General features: G+C 43.2%; 1 protein-coding gene across 1 annotated transcript; it reads right to left on the bottom strand.

The window, feature by feature from the left end:
- Positions 1-252: 252 nt before the first annotated feature.
- Positions 253-19,394, bottom strand: RAB11B (RAB11B, member RAS oncogene family). Its single transcript, XM_030032498.1, has 5 exons — positions 19,265-19,394; positions 12,601-12,796; positions 10,430-10,623; positions 8,684-8,764; positions 253-5,219 (listed from the first exon to the last, which is right to left on the bottom strand). The coding sequence occupies exons 1-5, from the start codon at positions 19,302-19,304 to the stop codon at positions 5,074-5,076; spliced, it is 657 nt and encodes a 218-aa protein (XP_029888358.1). The 5' UTR covers positions 19,305-19,394; the 3' UTR covers positions 253-5,073.

Raw genomic sequence — 19,394 nt, 5'->3', positions numbered from 1 at the left:
GATGGCAAGAGCCCTCTCAAGAACATCTGCTCCCGGGGGTAGTGGATACCAAGGGTAATTAACTCCTGGGTCTGGACTGCTGCTCCCTGCAGGGGCACAGCCCCAAACGTGCACTCCCTTGGCCATGGCAGGGGTACCCATGCTAGTATCAACCACAGCGCTTGGGCTTTGGAGCCAGCCAGGTACCAGGTCCAAAATTATGTTCCCACCTTATTCTACAGCTGTGCTTGGAACAGAACTTTACACACACGGTATGATTTGGCAATCTTTATATCCACAATACATCATAACCATGCACAAAAATCAAGTGATGTGTATATTTACAAAGTGAATTGCACTTAACACAGGAACCAGGAATAAAAGTAAATGAAAGGAACCTCTCTTCTGGGTTGCATAAAGGTCCAGTGCTATTTATAGCCTACAAAGCCTAATAGACAACACTACCGTGCATTATCTGACCAGTTTAAAATAAGAATTACTGTTATTTATTGAAACGGTGCAGCCCTAGAGATACTCATTTCATGGAAACATTCCATTAATCACTGTTCAAGCTCTATTATCTATTAAGACTCTATTAAAGAGTCTGCAAGTCAAAAGAATCCAACCTCAGCCCTGACTCACTGTATTTTACTTGAAGGACAGTTAGTCTTCACCTCTTAATTGTCTGGTTTTTCTTTTCTTATTTGAAATTCAGGCCCCTACCTTTAATACTGTTTTTCCTAGATTTTTATGAAGGAAAAAAGCCTCCCTAAGTGACTGAGTCACTTCATTAGGATCTTTTTTCTTCTACAGAGTCCAGAACCTCTAAGCAAGTTCTTCCTTCATGCTTGGAAGGGAAACAATCACCAAGCACAGGTAAGACTCAATCATTAACAGCCCACAGACAGATCACATCCACAACTTCTGGAGCAGTACAGCATGCAGGAATCAAAGCGTCGGGAAGCGAAAATACCTACTGTACATTTTTCCAAGCAGCTTTTGGTAAGTGACCTACTCAAATAAAAGGCACAGACCAATCCTTACCATCCTGGCACGTCCAGCTGAGAGAGCTCTCTTCTGTTCGCACAAGAATATCCCATTACCAGCCTTTCCACAGACTGCGGGGTCATTACAAGTGATCTAACAGAACAGCACCCCAACAGGGGGGATCTCTAGGATGCAGCAGTCTTTCTACTGCTTCTAACCTGCTAGAAGTGCTGAGAAGCAGCCACAGGGGGAAGAAGGGATCATAGTGCCTTTTCCTTCTACCAAATTGTGATGGTCTCTGCAGCACACACAAAAATTTTTAACAAAGTAGCAGGCAGTCACTCATCAGCTGGGTTTTTACAAGTACAGAGCTTTAAAACGTTCCCATGAATCAAACTATCTTGTCCTGTGCAGGCTGTAGACAAACCTTCGGTAGGGATCCCAGACCTTAACTCCTCTAGTCTGTAAGCATCTGACTCAACAGGAAGAAAAGTTGTTAGATTGAGGCAGTCTACTCAATGAATTTATTCTACCAATTACCTGTTTGTGTGCTCACCACCAAATCATTTTTACATGTGAATTTTGGCCTTTACTCTCCCCATAATAAACAGAGTAGTTAGCAGAAAAGACTCCTGTCTAATACTGCATTGGAGGACCTGTTCTAAATATCAGCAGGAGCCTTCAACTGAGGTTTGTATTACTGACACTGGGCGGTAAGCACCCAGTGCTTTTTAGTGTTATTTTTCAATAGTTAAGTGAAAGTCATCCTCAACATCCAAGTAAGGCAAGCATAGGACATGTTCCTTCTTTCACAGGCAGCATTCCTGTCATCAGGAGTTTTACATAAGCCAAATTCTGCACTCAAACCTCTTATGGCAGATGGAAGACAGCTGGAACCTTTTCTATTTTCCTGACAGCAATACTGAGAGACACAGAGCCAGTGAAGTTGCAGTATGAAGCTGTCCAGGTGAGGTTACATTTAACTGTTCTTTTCACATCAGGAAAGCATGGTTAAGGAGTCTGGCCTATTGGAGAGCTTCTTTGAATGTCAGACAGCTCTTCAACAGTTCAAGCTTCCTCAGGATTCCTCCAAGTCTTCCCCTCTGCAATTTCAGTAGCCATCACCAACAGTGGGTTGGGCTGTAGCTATAGTTTCTGAGGAGTGCACAATGCTTTCAGCAGGACACCAGAGTACTCAAGATCAAAAGCATTTTCCCCTGTCTACGCACAGGAAGATGGTTCTACCAGGCAGAACTGGTGCACTGTCCTTTTTCTATTGGCACTAATGGCCCTGTGCTTAGTCTAGGCAAGAGCGTCTCAAACCCACAGAAGGGCTGCATCTCTAACTGCCTGGAGAGCAGCACAGCAATCTGGGCAAGAGTCAATACCTAGTCTAATAAACTGAGTGACAACAGCAGATAAAACCACCGCTTAGTTTACAGTGCTCACATAAGCTATGTATGTGCATGCACACACGTTTCCCATGTCTTGGCTATACCGAACAGTCCTGCAGCAAAAGGCAGTAGGCCTTTCCACGTCACACAACAGGTCTCCAAAACAACCCAATCCCCCTAGCATGAACAGCATGGGTCCAAGATCCACCTGCTCTGAGGGGGCTTTGGTCAACACACAATGAAGTGGTACAAGGTCTCTTCAATACCCATATAATTTAACAGCACTTAAGCCTTGTGAGGCACGTGAACCTTTTGTTGGGACTCGGAGGCAAAGTTCAGAGCATTCCACAAAGTCAAAGACTAAAGAAAATCTCTTTTAAGAGACAAGGAAGTGACTAAACTGCTTCTCAGGTTCTTATACCAGGCCAGATTGATTCTAGAAACTTCATGTTAAGTACAGGATTTGCAGAGTAAACACATTAATACATCACCCTGAACTAGTAAGTCTTCTTAACAGCATGATTCTTCCTCATGCTATTCAACTCGTTTCTTTATAAAAAGTTTTGTTCAAAAATTAAGGAGCCCAGCTCCACGAGTGTCCACCTGTTCTTGAATGAAATATTTTCACTATCTCAGAATTTTCCACTCTCTCTGATGGTGTGCTCATCTGCCAGCCTTCTAAATACTGATTGCACATCACATTCTGGTCTAGGACCACCAAAAAGGAGACTACTCCAGTTCCCACTGGCTGCACCTCCTCTCAGAGGATGCTGTTGAAGTAAACACCATGTGTTGAAAGGGCTTCCTGACCTGGGACACCCTTAGGACAAAGCACTGTGATGCCTAAAAAGGAATCCATATCCTTATTCAATGGGATTAGGCTGCAACCATGCACCCCTTCACCTTGAATGTATCCTCTAAACAAAGTTGAAAAGTCGAAGTGCTAGGCACCATGTGCACCCTTTGCTGTGAACTGCAGCCCTCTAGGTGCATACAGTACAAAATTAAAGGCATTGGTCTGCAAATCTTATAAAAGAAAAGCCATCAGAGTTAACCGCCCTTAATTTTATTACATAACCAGACAGAACAGTTGAGACTGGAATGTCAGATTTCCCCTTCAAGCACAATTCACAGTTTCATATTTGCTTTGTATCAGAAAAGAAAAATCAACTCACTAATACGCAGGTAGGATTCATCAAGTGAGGTACAGTCTCAGAATACAGAGCAAAAATTCACTGCAAATTGCTTCACTAGCCTTCAGAGAGCAGCAGATGGTCTCCAACTCTTCCTTTAGATAGTTCCACCCCATATTTGCCTCACCATAACATTCAGCATATACCAGAGGGGATGCAAGTGTGTAAGAGCTAGTGAATGATGAAAAGCCATCATAGAAGATTTTCACAAGCTAGCAAGAGACTGACTACACATGTTGTGATAACATTCTTCCCATTCAGCAAAACAAAGTATTATAGTAGTTAGCCCTGCTGATGACAAATTTGTTACATCAGGTGAAGTACAATCATTTGAGAATTACAGTCTGCAATTCAGTAAAACAGAATAAGAGGAAAACAACAGGTTAGTAGTTATTATGTGAAATCTTAATATTACGCATTTTAGTAGAGGTCAAGAAGATTATGCACAAGGTCAATAGTGAAAGATCATGAAGAGAAAGTTCAAGATGCAGAAGTTTTACAAAATGTATAAAGTATTGTGTTTCTCTACAACAACCAAAACCCTTACAAGTGCAGGTATATACATGACATGAAAATATTGCTTCACTCACTCAAACAGGGGTAGGAGAGATCTAGAGAAAAAGCAGCATGCAAAAAAATCCTGGGACTATAGAAGATCCTGCTTTCAGACACTGATCTACAGTACAAAATAAGCCTACTTGTACAGGTTGCAAAAGGTTTCTGAAATCAATATGCTGGCACTTACTGTACAATAATGTTAACTGATTAACATAAGCCATGAATAAATATTAAGCCACTTCATAAAGCCTGCACAAGCAGCACAGGCATTCATGGTGGCAGAGAAAGCAATGCAGACATACTTCATTGTTCCCAAATAAAACAATAGGGAAAGATTTCCCAAGCAGGAAACAGTAAACTACACAGCTAGACTAACTGTATTAGGGGTAATTACATACTAAGTAATGTTATTTTCAACAGCTTTCTTACCTGTGTGCAGCCACTAAAAACCTCACTGTGAGACTTTATCAGGACAGAAAACAGAGCATTTGGTAGGATAGCTATTTTCTTTTAATTTCTCCCCCATGTTTACAGAAACACAAGAAAAAAAAAATATCTAACTATGGGAGGAAAAAACCTTGTCACCTAAATGTAGTTATTTCTTCAATAATAGTTATAGTCAAGTCCCCATGGCTTCTCTCCCAGAGAAAAAAAAAAAACAAAACCAAAACCATTTGAGGAGAGTGTTTCATGGGATAATATCCAGCAGCAGATGTTCCAACACAAACATGTCTATCAGATCAGTGCCTACATTTCAAGCCCAAAAGTCACCACATTGAAGGGGATTTCAGAGGGAGGGGAATGTTAGCCCTACAATTAAAGCTCTAAGGTGAAAGAGGGGACTTGGGAATGGGGTAAAGGAGGGAAGAGGGAGTCACTGAATCACAGGAGATAAGAAGTGCACACAAGTTTCTAAATGAAGCACAGACGAAGTGAAGGGCACAAGAGTCATCTACAGGAGGTCACAGGTTCTGACAGCACTGGAGTTTGTTGGATTTCTGTCCATCGGTGGTTGGTGGGACACTGATGTCAACTACATTGTTGCCAGGAGACTCATCATGTGCAGACCGATCTGCAATCTGCTTCTGTGAAACAATGCGGTAGATTTCTGAAATGAGAACAGACTTGTTAGAGCCCAGAAAGACATTACCTCCAATGGAGCACATGCACATGTCAGAGCAAGCTGTCAAAGAAGATGCTAGAACCCAAGAATGAGAAGATTTTAACTTGAGAGCTGTGAAAGGGAATCTAGTCTGACCAGCCGTGGCATGTAACATCTGGCTGGCTTTCCAGCTCTGTAATGGATATGCCAGCTCTGTCTGGAAAAGTTATTAAGACAAGATTCCCTACTGTCTTCCACAACAGCACTTCCTATCATGTTCTTTTTCAACAACTCCATGAATACAGAGCCTTATTAAAAGGCTTTTTAAATGAGAAAGGAACAGGAATGCTCATTTCTGAAATAGGGAATCATATTTTTGATTAAAAAAAAGGGCAACGTAATCTAGAAACACCAATCAACAGGATGCTTGCAAAACATCATTGCGCAGCAGCAATGACGGTATCTATTTCACACTAGCTTCTGGCAAGCTGCTACTACCAAATGACAGAAATGCCTACTCCTCTCTGCTACAAATCAGTTCTCCCACCTATGACAGTAAAAAGCCACATGGCTCCATAAAGCCCCACATTGATCTGAAAATACTTTTCCTGAGAGAATTAATTCATTTGACTCAAATTAATTTATGCCTGAAAGCACACAGATCCACAAGGCTGTAACTGCTGAAGAGAGACTGCCAAGTTAAAAGCTTTCAGAAACAAACCATTTCAACTGCATAGTTAGTAGAAATAATTTAAGTTGAAAGGTTTTTAAATTACTTATGTCACTGACTATAAGCCCTTGTTCCAACTTCCCTCCATTGTGAGACAGGAAAAGGGCAAGTACCTCCCTGGAAGTCTGTGGTAAATATTACGGTCACATTCATACAGCCACAGCCTCAAAACAGCAACACCCAAAATCTTTAATAAGGATAAAAAATCATGGGGCACTATGTGGGTTTTATTTATTTATTTTAAAGAAGCTGCACATATTTACGTTGTTTAAAATGGAAACCTTTAACCCAAGACTGATCTCATTGCCACTGGCTACCTTCAGCTCTTTCTGCTGAAGGGGATGAAGAGAGCTGTACAGAGATTGTCACATCTCTCTTGTTTCATGCTCAGTGGTATATTTTAATACTAGCTGTTCAGAGTCATTCCCAAGCCCTCTTTTTCTTTGGGGTAGCATCTGTTTGGTTTGGGTTTTTTTTTTCCCAGTCTTTAGTGATCGCTCAAACTGGTGGCCAGTAAGGAAACTCCTGTCCTGCTTCTCCCACCCTCTTCCCTCCTCCAAGTCCCCTGCAGCTGCTCCCAACTCACTGCTCTACACAGCATATTTTTCTCAGGTTTCTTCTCCTCCCTTAGAAGGATGATTGTCCCCCAGGTAACCACTTTAGGAATAGCCTTTTCAGGACTACTCAGTCTTACCAGCCACATCCCCACTGTACCTGAACTGGACAATATCAACACTTTTGGGAGCACAGGACACTCCTAAGAGATAGTGATTTGAGTTCAGTTTGCCCAGGCCTGACCTCAGCTCCAGTTCTGGCTCCCTATCTGTTACAGCACACTGTATTGGGGCTCTCTCCTAGAGCAACCATAGGCCATCTTCTCTACCTAGGGTCAGTCTCAGGACAACACTGCAAGGGAAGACAGGATGGACGCTGACCGCTGAACTACGCTCAGAGCACTAAAACCATGGATACCATCTCAAAGTGCCAGGCAAGTTGCCTCGGATCCAGCCAAGTGTCACAGATAAGCAGTGAATCTGCTATAAGGCTGCCCGGCACAAGAGACAGTCCCAGCTCAGGCAGCAGGCAGTCTTCTCTACAGCTTTGTCTCAACAGCAATGTTCTCCAGTTGCTTCACCAGTAGCTCTAGTAACTTAACGCAAATCTTGCTGGGCAGCAAATATAACGCATTCCTAGTCTGGCAGGCTTTTTACTTATAGAAGCAGCTTGGCTATCGTTTTTCTCCTGCCTGCTTCTTCTTGGTCATCTTCCTTTAATTGCAACACATTTCTGGTACCAACAGATTTGGCCAGCACCAGCTCTAGCGATCCCAACAGTTCTTACTGCTTCCCTGCACACCTCTGCAAAAGAAACCTAAAAGAGTCTGCCTTACAGAATTCACCATATTAAAACTCAGCTTTTTTCCTAGTAATAGGCTCATTCATACATAATCAAGAAACAATAATACAAAGCCAGTTCTTCGGTCAGCATTCAGTAAGCAACATACACCAGACACTTCCTGATAATCAAGCAGAACCAGAACAAAGGCTCATTCTCATTTAACTGAAATCAGTATCTGGTCACAACAAAGCTCAGAAAATGCTCATCTTGAGATGTTGCAGGACATGTAAATCAGGCACAACTTCAGAAAACAGTGTACAGGGGTAAGACTATAGAAACAGTTTATCCGTCTAGAATTCAGCTATGGTAAGCAATAGTCAGGAATTGGATCCTGCCAACTGTTCACGTTATGGATCTTAAAGAGCTTTTCAAGAGATGGAACAAACACCCTAACAAATTATATGGTGTTTTCTCCTCTTTAGGACAAGATTCAGATCTCATGGGGCAGCCAGAGGTAGAACAGTAATCCAATACCTGTTTGATAGCCCTCTTCCTATTTAGATATGATTTTTAAGGGTTCTTTGCCAATTAGCAATTACTTCATTTTAGGAGTGGAAGACTATGCTTTGAAACATCAAACATGCAGAACACGGAGTGGAAGGCAGAGTTGCTCAGGTTTATCAGAGTTTGTCAGCTCCAATTCAGCAGTCCTGCAGGCCCATGATGGTTTCCTTCAGACATCCTTGGGTGCAACAGCACCATGCTTCCCAGGACTCTGCTTCCGAGGATTAGCACTCAGTACTAGCTACTCTGCACTCAGCCACATCTACAGCAGTTACACGTGCTGAGGAACATTCTTGGGCAGTGGAAGTCATAAGCCGCGGCCTCATTTTGGCCTCTGACCACTATCACATTCTTAGACAATTCCTGGGACTCTTCAGGGACATTCCCAGAAGGCAGTCTGCATGCAGCTATGCTGTTAGTGCATAGTCACCTACAACCCTTGCCATCATCTGAGAACAAGAGTTTAGTAGTCTGGACAAAAATACTATGTACCAGTCTGCTTTGGTGCAAGAGAACACACTGGAACTTTTAATTTCCTAGCATGCCTGTGGCTTCACTGCCTAGATTTTGTGCAGGCACAGAACTACTAGTGCCTTTACAACAGTGCTATTGCAATAGCTTGAATTCATGAAACATCAGGAGACTAGAAACCTCCAGATTCTTGGGCAGAAAGATATGCGTGGGGTGGGAGGCAGAACACAAAGGCAAGATTAGAAGGCTTGCAAACTAACCATCATTCCCAACATTCATTTCCAAAACATTCTAGATAACTGCAAAACATGCCCATGAAGAAGATCCACTACCTCAGGAGGTCCTCTGAATCCATAACAAACCATACCTGTAAGGATGTTCTTGAAGGCTTCTTCTACATTTGTTGAATCCAGAGCGGATGTTTCAATAAAAGATAAGTTATTTTTTTCTGTAATAAATAACAAGTTGCTCAGTTAAAAAAAATTAATAGCACTTTATTTCACCTTTACTTTGAGGTTTTCACCTTTATTTTTAGGCCAATCAGCCAGGGCTCAGTCTTTTTTTGTTGTTGGGGGTTTTTTTTGTTGTTTTTGTTTGGGTTTGTTTTTTTTACTGTTACACTAGGAACAACTTGGTGTGCCATTTATTTAGCTGCTAGCATTTCAGCAGCATCACCTGTGACCACTGCCTTTCCATAGTGTGAAAATGTTTTCCTCACTGCAGCCCTTCTTCAGTCAAGCAGTACAATATTATTCTCATCTGGCTACAGATCACACCTAGAAGTACCTTGAGCCAGAGCACAGGCAAAAGCATGTTGGCTGCAACAGGAGTCACAATTCCTGCAATCCCGAAAAGATAAACAGACCTACACTTTCCTAATCAGACCCCACCTCCAAATTACAATAAAGCCCCTGGTAATACAGTCTATTTTCTTCTTTCCTCTTACAATGCAAAAGATATATTTTTTTTATTTAAAAAAAAAGATTGTGATTAACACCCAAACATGACACCTAGAATGGTACTGTACCACCTGCCCAGAAATAGGCAAATTTCAGTCACAGAACTTAAACAGCAACACCTGTACCATCACTAGCTATTTAAAACAGCCTTAGTAGGAAATCGGGGACAAAAAAATAAGATGTTGAACCAAGAGATCAAAGTAATGCACTATCTAGAGTGCCTACTAACTTGTTTTGCTTCTCTTATATAGACTTTACTTCTCATTCATCTGAAAATTTAAAGTGGTTTTATGAACCACAGGGTACTTGCTTACTAGCAAACTTCAGAAAACATGTTTAAGCAAGCCCTAGTAACATTCCTACAAGGATTTTAAAGGCTATACATTTAAATTCCACCACCAAGCTTGATATCCACACAAAAGAAAGCTGAATGTCCCTAGGCCTATAAGGGCAAAAGAGTATTTGACCAGTGCTCGGCAAGATGAGAGAGAGAAGTAATGCAGTGGCAGCAGCTCACATAACCCACTTGATTTCTCCCAACAATTGATAATCTCCAAGTATGATGATCACTGCATTTAAATGAAACTAGATGACACTACTATATGCATCAGTGCTCTGGAGCAGAAACTAGACCATCTCAGAGAAAGTTCAGTACTCATTCGCAGCTGTCCACATTGATACGTGCTCAGTAGAACTGGGCCTCTAGGAAGGCAAGAAAGACATTTTGTGTTGTGATATTTTATATTTCTATTGTGACATTTTCTCTTCTAAATGTTGCCTACTGTTTCTAGCCTTGCTAAAGGAAGTGTTTAATCTTCAGCTATCAGGCAGCTCAAGGACAGTGTTTCAAAAACATGTACTACCACTAGATTTAAAAAAAAAACAAAACACAACACCAAACAAACAAAAACCAAAACAAAGAAAAAACCACAACACAACCCACCCCCCAAAACAACCACACATGCTATTTAATAAGCGAAGATATTTTCATTTAAAACAAAAAACAAAACAAAAAAAACCTTGAATACCTTTTTTAGGGTAAAAAATAAAACTTGAGGTGAAAGTTCAGTCCTGGACACCAATAGCATGATTACAGCTTGCACCAACATCATCAAGTTCAGAAAGCACCAACCTAGACCACACTGTCTACAAACCTGCAAAAGCCCGGGCCTCATCAGTGGGCACAGCTCTCAGATGGCGGAGGTCACTCTTGTTACCCACCAGCATGATGACAATATTGTTGTCTGCATGATCTCTAAGCTCCTTTAGCCAGCGCTCCACATTCTCATAGGTGAGATGTTTGGCAATGTCATAGACAAGAAGAGCCCCAACAGCACCGCGGTAATATCTGAAACCATAAGGCACATTCCTTTACAGAGAGCTCTGAGTTATACCAACAAACCTGGTATCTCTGGCTCTTGTATACTGGTTACTACTAAAAAGTTAAAAACATTCCCCCTGCTTTGGAAAAAGTTGTGCTGATGCAAATACTGTTGTTGGGGGGTTTTTAAGCCTAAAACCAAGTTCCGAATGCTGGGATTTTTTTAATGGCATTCCCAAAAATTCCAATGTATGTAACAAAATGCTGAAGAGACTGTGGAAGTTATGACATCTTCAGTCTGCTAAAACAGTGTGCAAGAAAACTCACAATGCATTTCAGAATCGGTACTGCTAGAAGGTTTTTGTGAAGTTATAACTTATCTTTCTGCCAGAAAAATAGTCCTTAGTAAAATGTCAGTATTTGTTGCTGATCTTTCAAATACCTCCTGTTCCTCTTAAAAATTAGAGAGGGCGACTCTGGGCTATATTGACACTTATCCACAAGCCCGTAATGCAAGAACAGAGTTTGCTCCCTCACTGCATGTTTGGGCCCATTCCAAGGGCTCAAGACAGCACAAGCCAATCTATACCAGCAATCCTATAACGTCCATATCTCTCTTCCACACAATCCTAACATTTCTCCTCTGCTCCACCAGCCCCTGTTGGACATGTCGTTGAACCGATTCAAGGCATCAAGTCAGCAGAAAACATTCACTTTTTACTGCTGCTTGGCGTTCTGCTGGCTTAGCAAGCTGAACTGGCCTAGCAATGTGTCAAGCAAGAGCTCGTGCCAGTACAAAGGAGAGGCAGGATCACAGGACTACAGATGCACTCATTCTCATCGGCCAAGTCTGTTGCTGAACAAGACTCAGCCAGCAGTTTTTCTGCTAAGCTTCTACAGCAGTAAGAACAATTTAAGGGTCACAAAAAAAATTCTGAAAAACACGCTAACAATTACGGAAAAGATGCAATTTGAAATCACCACTTACATCTGTTTCTGCCTTACATTGTTTTTGCATTCCTTCCCTATAGATTATTCCCTTTGAGCTCCATGCTCTTCTATTTTTCTCCCACCTATTCTGCATTACCCTATTTTACCTCAATGAAAAAAGTTCCCCTTACCTTGAGTTTAATACAAATGGCTCAATCTGTGCATGATTCAGAAACAAGTTTGTGCCTTTAAAAACTCATGTACATCTGTAACACTACAAAATTTCAACTCACTGATCAGACTATGCCCTGGATAACTAGGCCTGCCAATAGAGTTTTCTTTTTTTTTTTCCTCTAAAAGATACTTTTGCCTACTAGCTGCACAGAAGTAGGTACACCCAGAGGTTACATCTCAAGACACTGCTTGGATTAACAAGGTGCCGTACATGAAAGCTTCTCAACACCACTGTTCTTAATAGGGATGTGCCTAGTGCTGCAGTCAGCGTTATCACAGGTGCCTATCTATTTACCAGTTATTCAGCATGGACTCTTGGACCTAATTTTCAGGGCTGTGACTAATTCAAAGTCATTGAGATTTCAAGGGAGTTTGTGGCTGCAGACTGCCCTAAAAATACCCTCAATCTCAAGACTGGGGGGGCAATGAAGACCAGAAGCCACTGGCATTATGGTAAGCTATCATGCCTAGACCAAAACTTGATGCCAAACAGTACCCAGCTTCCATCAGAAATGACACTCATTCCACATGATGAAGATAGCACATACAGGGCAGGTAAAAAAACCAGATCACAAGACTCAAACAGAATTTCCCACACTTTTCATTTAAGCTGTCATTTTTTCTATAATAGTATCATTAGAATCTAAAAATTACTTTAATTATATTAATCAAGCAACACAGAAGTATTTGCTATCTTATGACTTGGATCTACACTGAAGTCTGTCGTAATGATTTTGTCATGTGTCCCAAATACGTTTCATTAGTTCTCTACCCATAAATTTACTGGTACCATCTCTGCTAGAATTCTGCTGTTACACTGAGCAAAGACATAGTACTCACGCTGAGGTAATGGCACGGTATCGTTCCTGTCCTGCAGTATCCCAGATCTGTGCTTTTATCGTCTTCCCATCCACCTGGATGCTCCTGGTGGCAAATTCCACCCCAATGGTGCTCTTACTCTCCAGATTGAACTCATTGCGTGTGAAACGTGACAGAAGATTACTCTTCCCGACTCCAGAGTCTCCAATCAACACAACTAAAAGAAAAAACATTATTTTTGAAATTAAATCTTCATACCAGCATTTACATAGTGCAGTAGTGCTACCTCGCTGCTACATTGCCTTGCAGGCAGGACCCAGAGGAGCTGCGCAACCAGATAAACATAGGAGAAAGTTATGCTGACAACACCTCAGACTTTACTACTCACAGCTTGCTTCCCCAGCCCCAAAACAGCCCCAAGCCTTTTTGTTGCTAGCAGCTGCTCAGCTCCTTAGAGATGGAAATGAGAAATTGCTACAGGGACTGTCAGCAGCTACACATTGCTTTGGAGGCCCCAAGCCATGGCAAGTAATTAGAGGTAACTAGATGTCCCTTGCATACTCGACCTTTTGCAGAGGAAGGCTGCAACCCACACTTCAAGAAACACTACAGTCAAGAACATGGCAACAGGCAACCTGTCTGCCTGACAAAAGCCTGTGTACAGTATAAGCCTACTCTATTTTTATTAAAAAAAAACAACCAACCAAACAAGCAAATAACCAACAACACAGAAAGTAAACAATTATTTGGAGTCCCTGTTGGGGTCATACAGGGTGTTCTATTTCAATAATTTAATTCATAAATACGTTCGCCACAAAAAGGGGAAAATAGGAGACATTTGATACTACAAGCAAGATACAAAGCAAAGCAGAACTTCATCCAGCAAAATGAGTTCTAGTAGATTGCATGCAAAGTAAAAGATGAGCTAAGAATCTCTGCCTCCACATGAGGTGTTGCCATGTTAACAGAAAAATGTTAGTGCAGAGAGATCTTTAGTACACAAAACCCAGCTTTACTGAAAGGAATTGTGAAACCAAAAGGTACATCGTGTATGTAGTAGGAGTGTCGCCCTACTTTGGGGCTGAAGCTCCCTGCTGATCCCGAGGCACACCTCTTTGCCATTCCTGCTTGAGCAGGCTGCTGCTTCATACTCAGCCACGCTAGACCGAGCTCTCCATGAGACCTTCTCATCAACAACTCCAACGACAAGATGCGTCATACTAGGTTCTTTACTATGCAGCAAGTGTAACTACACACATTTTCTTAAATCCCTGTATTACTGACTAGAGCAAGAAATAACTAAAGGGAAAAAAAGACTAAAAACAACTTAAGTCTCAGCAAATACTGTATCATATATGACTTTGGTATTCAAGCTAACAGTATCCTGGCTTGAGCAGAATGAAGAAAGGCAATCTCAGTGAGGTTTCTTCAACCTTGAGAATATTTCCTACTTCAGTTCAAAGTACAGATTTATTGATCTTCCTCATTCATACAATCTGTTTTTCCTATAGAAAAGCAGACATGGGCAGAAAACACTCCTGATCCCTCCACAACAAATTACAGAAGACTGTTCTCATTACACACTTCCAGAATGAGCTCACCAGCGTTCTCCCAGGGCCAAGGATCATACTCGTCTCTTAGTGTTATTACAGCTTTTTTCTGCTCAGGCCATTGTTTCAGGATACAACTCTGGCAGCACACTGCTCCAGTTCACATACCTTCCCACCCCTGCTAGCAAATTCCAAAACTTCTGCTGTAGCCCTCCGTTACTCTGCTGCGACAGCTCCCGAGCTGCCTGCATAGAGAGATATCTGAAATGCTCCACACTCCCCCCCCCAGCATTTCATCCGGCTGACAGCACAGATAGTCAGACAATTGTGCTAGCACAGCTGAACAGTCAAAATACAACAGAGGCAGGAACGGGCAGCCAGTGGATCATGGCAAGGCGCCACAACTCCCCACCCGGGATAGCTTAAATCAGCTCCTCACAGTGCTCTCTCTGCCTGCACTGGCAAACGGCCTAAACCATTTTTTAGGGTATGAGAACAGATATATAAAAAAAGATTTTTACAATGAGTTCTAACTCTAGGATTTTGTTAGCTTTATTTTCCAGACAAACAGTTTTTCATCACTAATTCCACGGGGTGTTCCAAGAATGGGCCGAAGGTCACCCATCTTGCACAGTGATCTGCTAGCTTGGAGTACGCTGTACCCTACAGCAAAGCGCTGACCATAACGAGAAGGAGGTAAGAACATCCACCACACAAACTAGACCAGCTTGGAAAAACCCTGAAGCTTCCAACTGTTTCCGAAGGGAGCTACCTTCTCGTGAATCTGCAGCTCAAGAAAGCAGAGCCATCTCTCCACGTTCTAGCCACCTCCTATCCTCTGGCATTTTAAAATTATCAGCTTTGTGCATAAACCGTGCAAACAGCTCTCAGGTCATTAACTCCATCTGTCACAGGAAGAAAATTCAGGGGGTCCTGTGCTACTTTAGCTCGTTACTCGTCTCTGCTGCAATCTGGCAGCAGGCTCCCCTTTACCAGGCTGCTCCATATTCTAGCACAGCTCATAAGAGAGCATTTTTGAGAAGTTACTGGATGCAGAAGTAACAAAGGAAGGCAACCAGATCCCAACTCAGTAAATAATGTGCTCTCTACCTTATAGTCTCCAAGTGTCTCTTGTTAATACTCAGTCTTGAGCATTAAACAAGCATTTTCACCTTCAGGAGAAAGACGCAAAGACTGGAGGCCCACACGCAGACAGAACCCACAAATTTTGTTTTCTATGGGAATTGAGCAAGAAGATACTTTCAAGATTCTGGACTAAGTGATTAGATCTCAGAAAAGTTCCTGAATATGGGAACGGGTCACCAGACAACATTGCCCGTTCAAATGCAGAAGTCTCGACAGAGTAGAAAAGAAAGTTCCAAATCAGATCTAAGAGCGTGAAGACTCCTTAAACACATCTCACCAGAATTGATGAAGTCACACTCCCTAAACGGCCTTGAGGGCCACACTGGTAATGGAAAGATGCACTGGTTTTAACCTGGAAGTGACCTGAACCAATAACCAGCACCAATCATCATCAGATGGCTCGAAGTACACAAGCAAGCCACGTTTAGTGCCCTCTTTACATCCTGAATTGTGGTGCCGCTCCTTAAGTCTTTCCTGATTTTCTCTCTCCTCCACCACACTGCTGGTTACCGTTCACCACATCACCCATCTGTCAATGGCAAAGCATGCAGATCTCAGTCACCATCATCACTCTGCTTCCCGTGTCTTGTTAGGCCTCACAACACAGACCTACAGCTGCCTAAGCAGAGCACAATCCTGCTACCCGGACACCCACTTCGTACCTTGGGATCCTGGTACAAAGCAAGCAAAAGACAGAATTAAAAATCCAGGGCAATACATTGTTGGTAAGAAAAAAAAATAAAAGATCAAGGTTATGATAGAATTTTAAATACACTAGTTAATTAATCTGGCAAAAAGAATATGTTCTTTTGAACAATCAAGAAGATTAAGACCCTCTCTAGCAGAGACCACATAAGCAGAGTTCATTATAAATATTAAGCACATAAGGTTGCCAGATATTGATGACTAATATGACATGCATTTGTTTTTAATAAGCACAGCCTTTGTTAGGCTTAAGCTCTAATCAGAGCAGTCTAAATTCTCACAAAGGTAAAAGAAATCTCTTTTTTCTACGGGTGTTTTTTCTTTCCTTTTTCATGAGCCAGCATACATCTGCATGACCTCAAAATTAATTTTTAAAATAAACACTGATAATAGCTAATCTTCTTGAGAGGAAAATTAATGTACAGATCACATTTTAATAGGTACAAGGCTTCCAATATTTTAACAACAATGAAAAGGTCATGAATTCAATTCCAGATCCAACCCATTCAAAACTCATCATGAAAAGTTCCTGCTTTTTAACCATCTCAGCTACAAAACTAATTGGGAACAGAGCCGTGAACCGCTGGCTTTGCTTGGGTTACATCACTGGAACACGTACAACAAGATCCTCACAGCCTCATTATTCTGCGCAGCTCTGCATACAGAATTCAGCTTGTTCTCCCAAAGGTTGGCTCAGTCATTTTGTTAACAAACAACATTTTGTTGTGATCAATAAAATAAGCAGTTCTGACTGTCGGGATGCACACAGAAGAAAGGGAAATTGGGAATAAAGATAAAGAGGCAGTAGTCTAGCAGAGCAGCTTTGACTATAACCACACTCGCATCCCCAGAGCGCCACCAAACCTTAAATTAGTTTTCGCCTACTGTGTGCTAGACCTGATAAGCCAATAATGTTCATGTCTCCTGCAGCCCTATTGAAACGGCCGGTCCGAGGGGAACAGTGAGCCAGCTACACACAGAAACTGTTGCTACAAACTCCTTGGCCATTTTCACCCCTGAACAACTGTTTTATAGGCAGTATTTCACATGAAGGAGACTAACAATAAATGGGGCTCTTTGCCTTTTAAACTTAAAGCTGTTTTATATAATCTATGCTAAATGACAGAAGTTCCTATACAAGCAGTTCTAGATCTTCCATACACAAAAAAGTAAAAATTATGACTTTAAAGCAACACTGCATTCAACTGGAGTTATCCTAAATAATATTACAATGCAAGGATGCAAATTTCTCAAACAAGCGACAACTGTAAAAGCTAAAATCAGAGTCCAACCAAACTTCATTTGGAAATAAGTGGTAGAGGAAATGGTCAAACCTTAAATTTAATAAAAATAATCCTTCCCAGACTGCAACCCTCCTCCACCATTATTTCTACCTCTGAGCACTGCACGTGTCTGGTAGAAGAGAGTTCAAAAGCCATCTATGTAGCTAAGAAGGGGCTAAAACAGAAGTCAATCAAACCCCTGGATATTATTTTTTTCATTCTGTCAATTCCCCTTGATATTTAATTCCATTTTTGGAGGGGGCAGAAGGGAAAGGATGGGGAGTTGGGCCTACAGCAGAGACCTCATCCCACTTGGTCCCACTTACATTCATTATTTCTTGCCTAGTCCCAAAAAGCCTAGAAGGAAGGAAGGAAGCGATGAGTAGATAGGGAAGGGGTTTTTTCTTGGTTTGTTTATTTTTTAAAAAAACATCCACACAACTACCCCTACCCAAAAGATGCACAGAAAAGGACAATTCTCTCCCCCACGTTTCATTAAGTCCTACAAAGTATGCCAAGTTACTTTGCAGTATCAACATAACAGCATGGTTCATGACCAAATAGCTCCAGGTTAAGTTTCACTCCAGATAAAATTAAAAAACGCATTTCGAAGCAGCATAAGTATTTTTAAATATGAATGCAGTTTTGCCTACCTAACTGACTATTCACAAAAAGAAAAAAAAAAAGAAATAAATTTTTTAGGCTTTCAAGTTCCTGGCTATTAAACCATTTGGGAAATAGATGGGGGAATGACTTCAGAAGGAAACTAGTGTAGACCCAGGCAGTTTAGCGTATTGGAGGCTAGCCTTCTGCTTTATAGGCAGAGAAGAAATAAGGGTTTCCCCTCACCTCTGTCTTGAAGACGGTAAAACAAATACACCAAATGGGCAAATACATCCATAAAACATTTCCAACAGATGAGTAATTGCTCTTTCCTTTCATCAACAAGCAGGTGTGGAATCACTGCTGCCCTTGTTAGGGTTCACATACACACAGCGTGTCCCGACACCAAACTCCTGGGAAATTTTCATGGCAGCAAGCGCCCACCCACGCCCCTCCCAGACCTCCAGAGCACCCACAGACAGGCAACCTCAACCTCGCCTTTTGTAAGAGTGAAGTCTTTGGACGAATCTACGGGCTTCAGCCACGCTACCACAGGAGACCAAGCGTAAAACCGGTTGGGAAACACGACGGTGAACGTTTTACACCCATCCGCACCATTCCTTACACCTCAAAGGCAGAGTTGTGGGATGCTCCGGGGAAAAGGTCAGCCCGAGCATCTTTACACGTGCAGGACACCGACCTGCAGCAACCTTCGCACACGCACGACACCCACGACAATAAAAACCACCTGAGCCAGCGCAAGAAGAGCAGCACTCAACCCACCCCGCACTTACCTCTTTACTCACACAACCCCTGCACGCAGCTGCTGGACAACCCAAAATGTCACAACTATGGGGACGGAGCTATTAAAACAACCCCAGGTTGTTTTAAGCCAAATTAACACCGTTAAGCTTCCTGGCTTCGGTTCTTAGGGTTCGGTCAGCAGCCTGCGAAGGAGCTCTCCACCGAAGCCGAAGTTTTTTCAGCTCCGGCTCGACGCCGGGGGCGATCTCCACACCGCCGGCACCACCGCCCGAAGCCCACCGCCCCTCCAGCCCCCGGCCCAAGCCCTCAACCTCCCCCCGCCCGGGGCCGCGCTCCCAGCGCTGCCACCGGGGATCGCAACCGCCCGGCCGCCAGCGCGCAGCCCCCGCCGCGGCGGGGCGGGGAAGGCCCGCGGGGGGCTCCCCCTCCGCAGCCCGGCAGCGAGCCCGGCGCCGGGCCCAGCCGCGGCCGGGGGCGGCGGGCGCTGCCCGCAAGGCCGCCCCGCGCACAAAGGCCGCGGCGGCCGCCCCGGGCCCCGCGGCCTGCCGGGCCGGGCCGGGCCCAGCGCCGCCGCGGGCCCGCAGAGGGGCGCGGCCGCCCCGGTGCGGCGCGGCCCGCGGACGGCGGCGGTACCTTTGAAGAGGTAGTCGTACTCGTCGTCGCGGGTGCCCATGGCGATGGCGGCGCCGACCCTCTGGCTGCCAGGCACCGACCGCGGCCCAGCCGGGGGGGGGGGCCGCTCCCGCCGCCGCCTATCAGCGGC

The sequence above is a fragment of the Aquila chrysaetos genome, chromosome 12 (assembly GCF_900496995.4).
Source record: "Aquila chrysaetos chrysaetos chromosome 12, bAquChr1.4, whole genome shotgun sequence".
NCBI lineage: Eukaryota > Metazoa > Chordata > Aves > Accipitriformes > Accipitridae > Aquila > Aquila chrysaetos.
The sequence above is the reverse complement of the archived record's forward strand: the minus strand, read 5'-3'. Positions and strand labels throughout refer to the sequence as shown.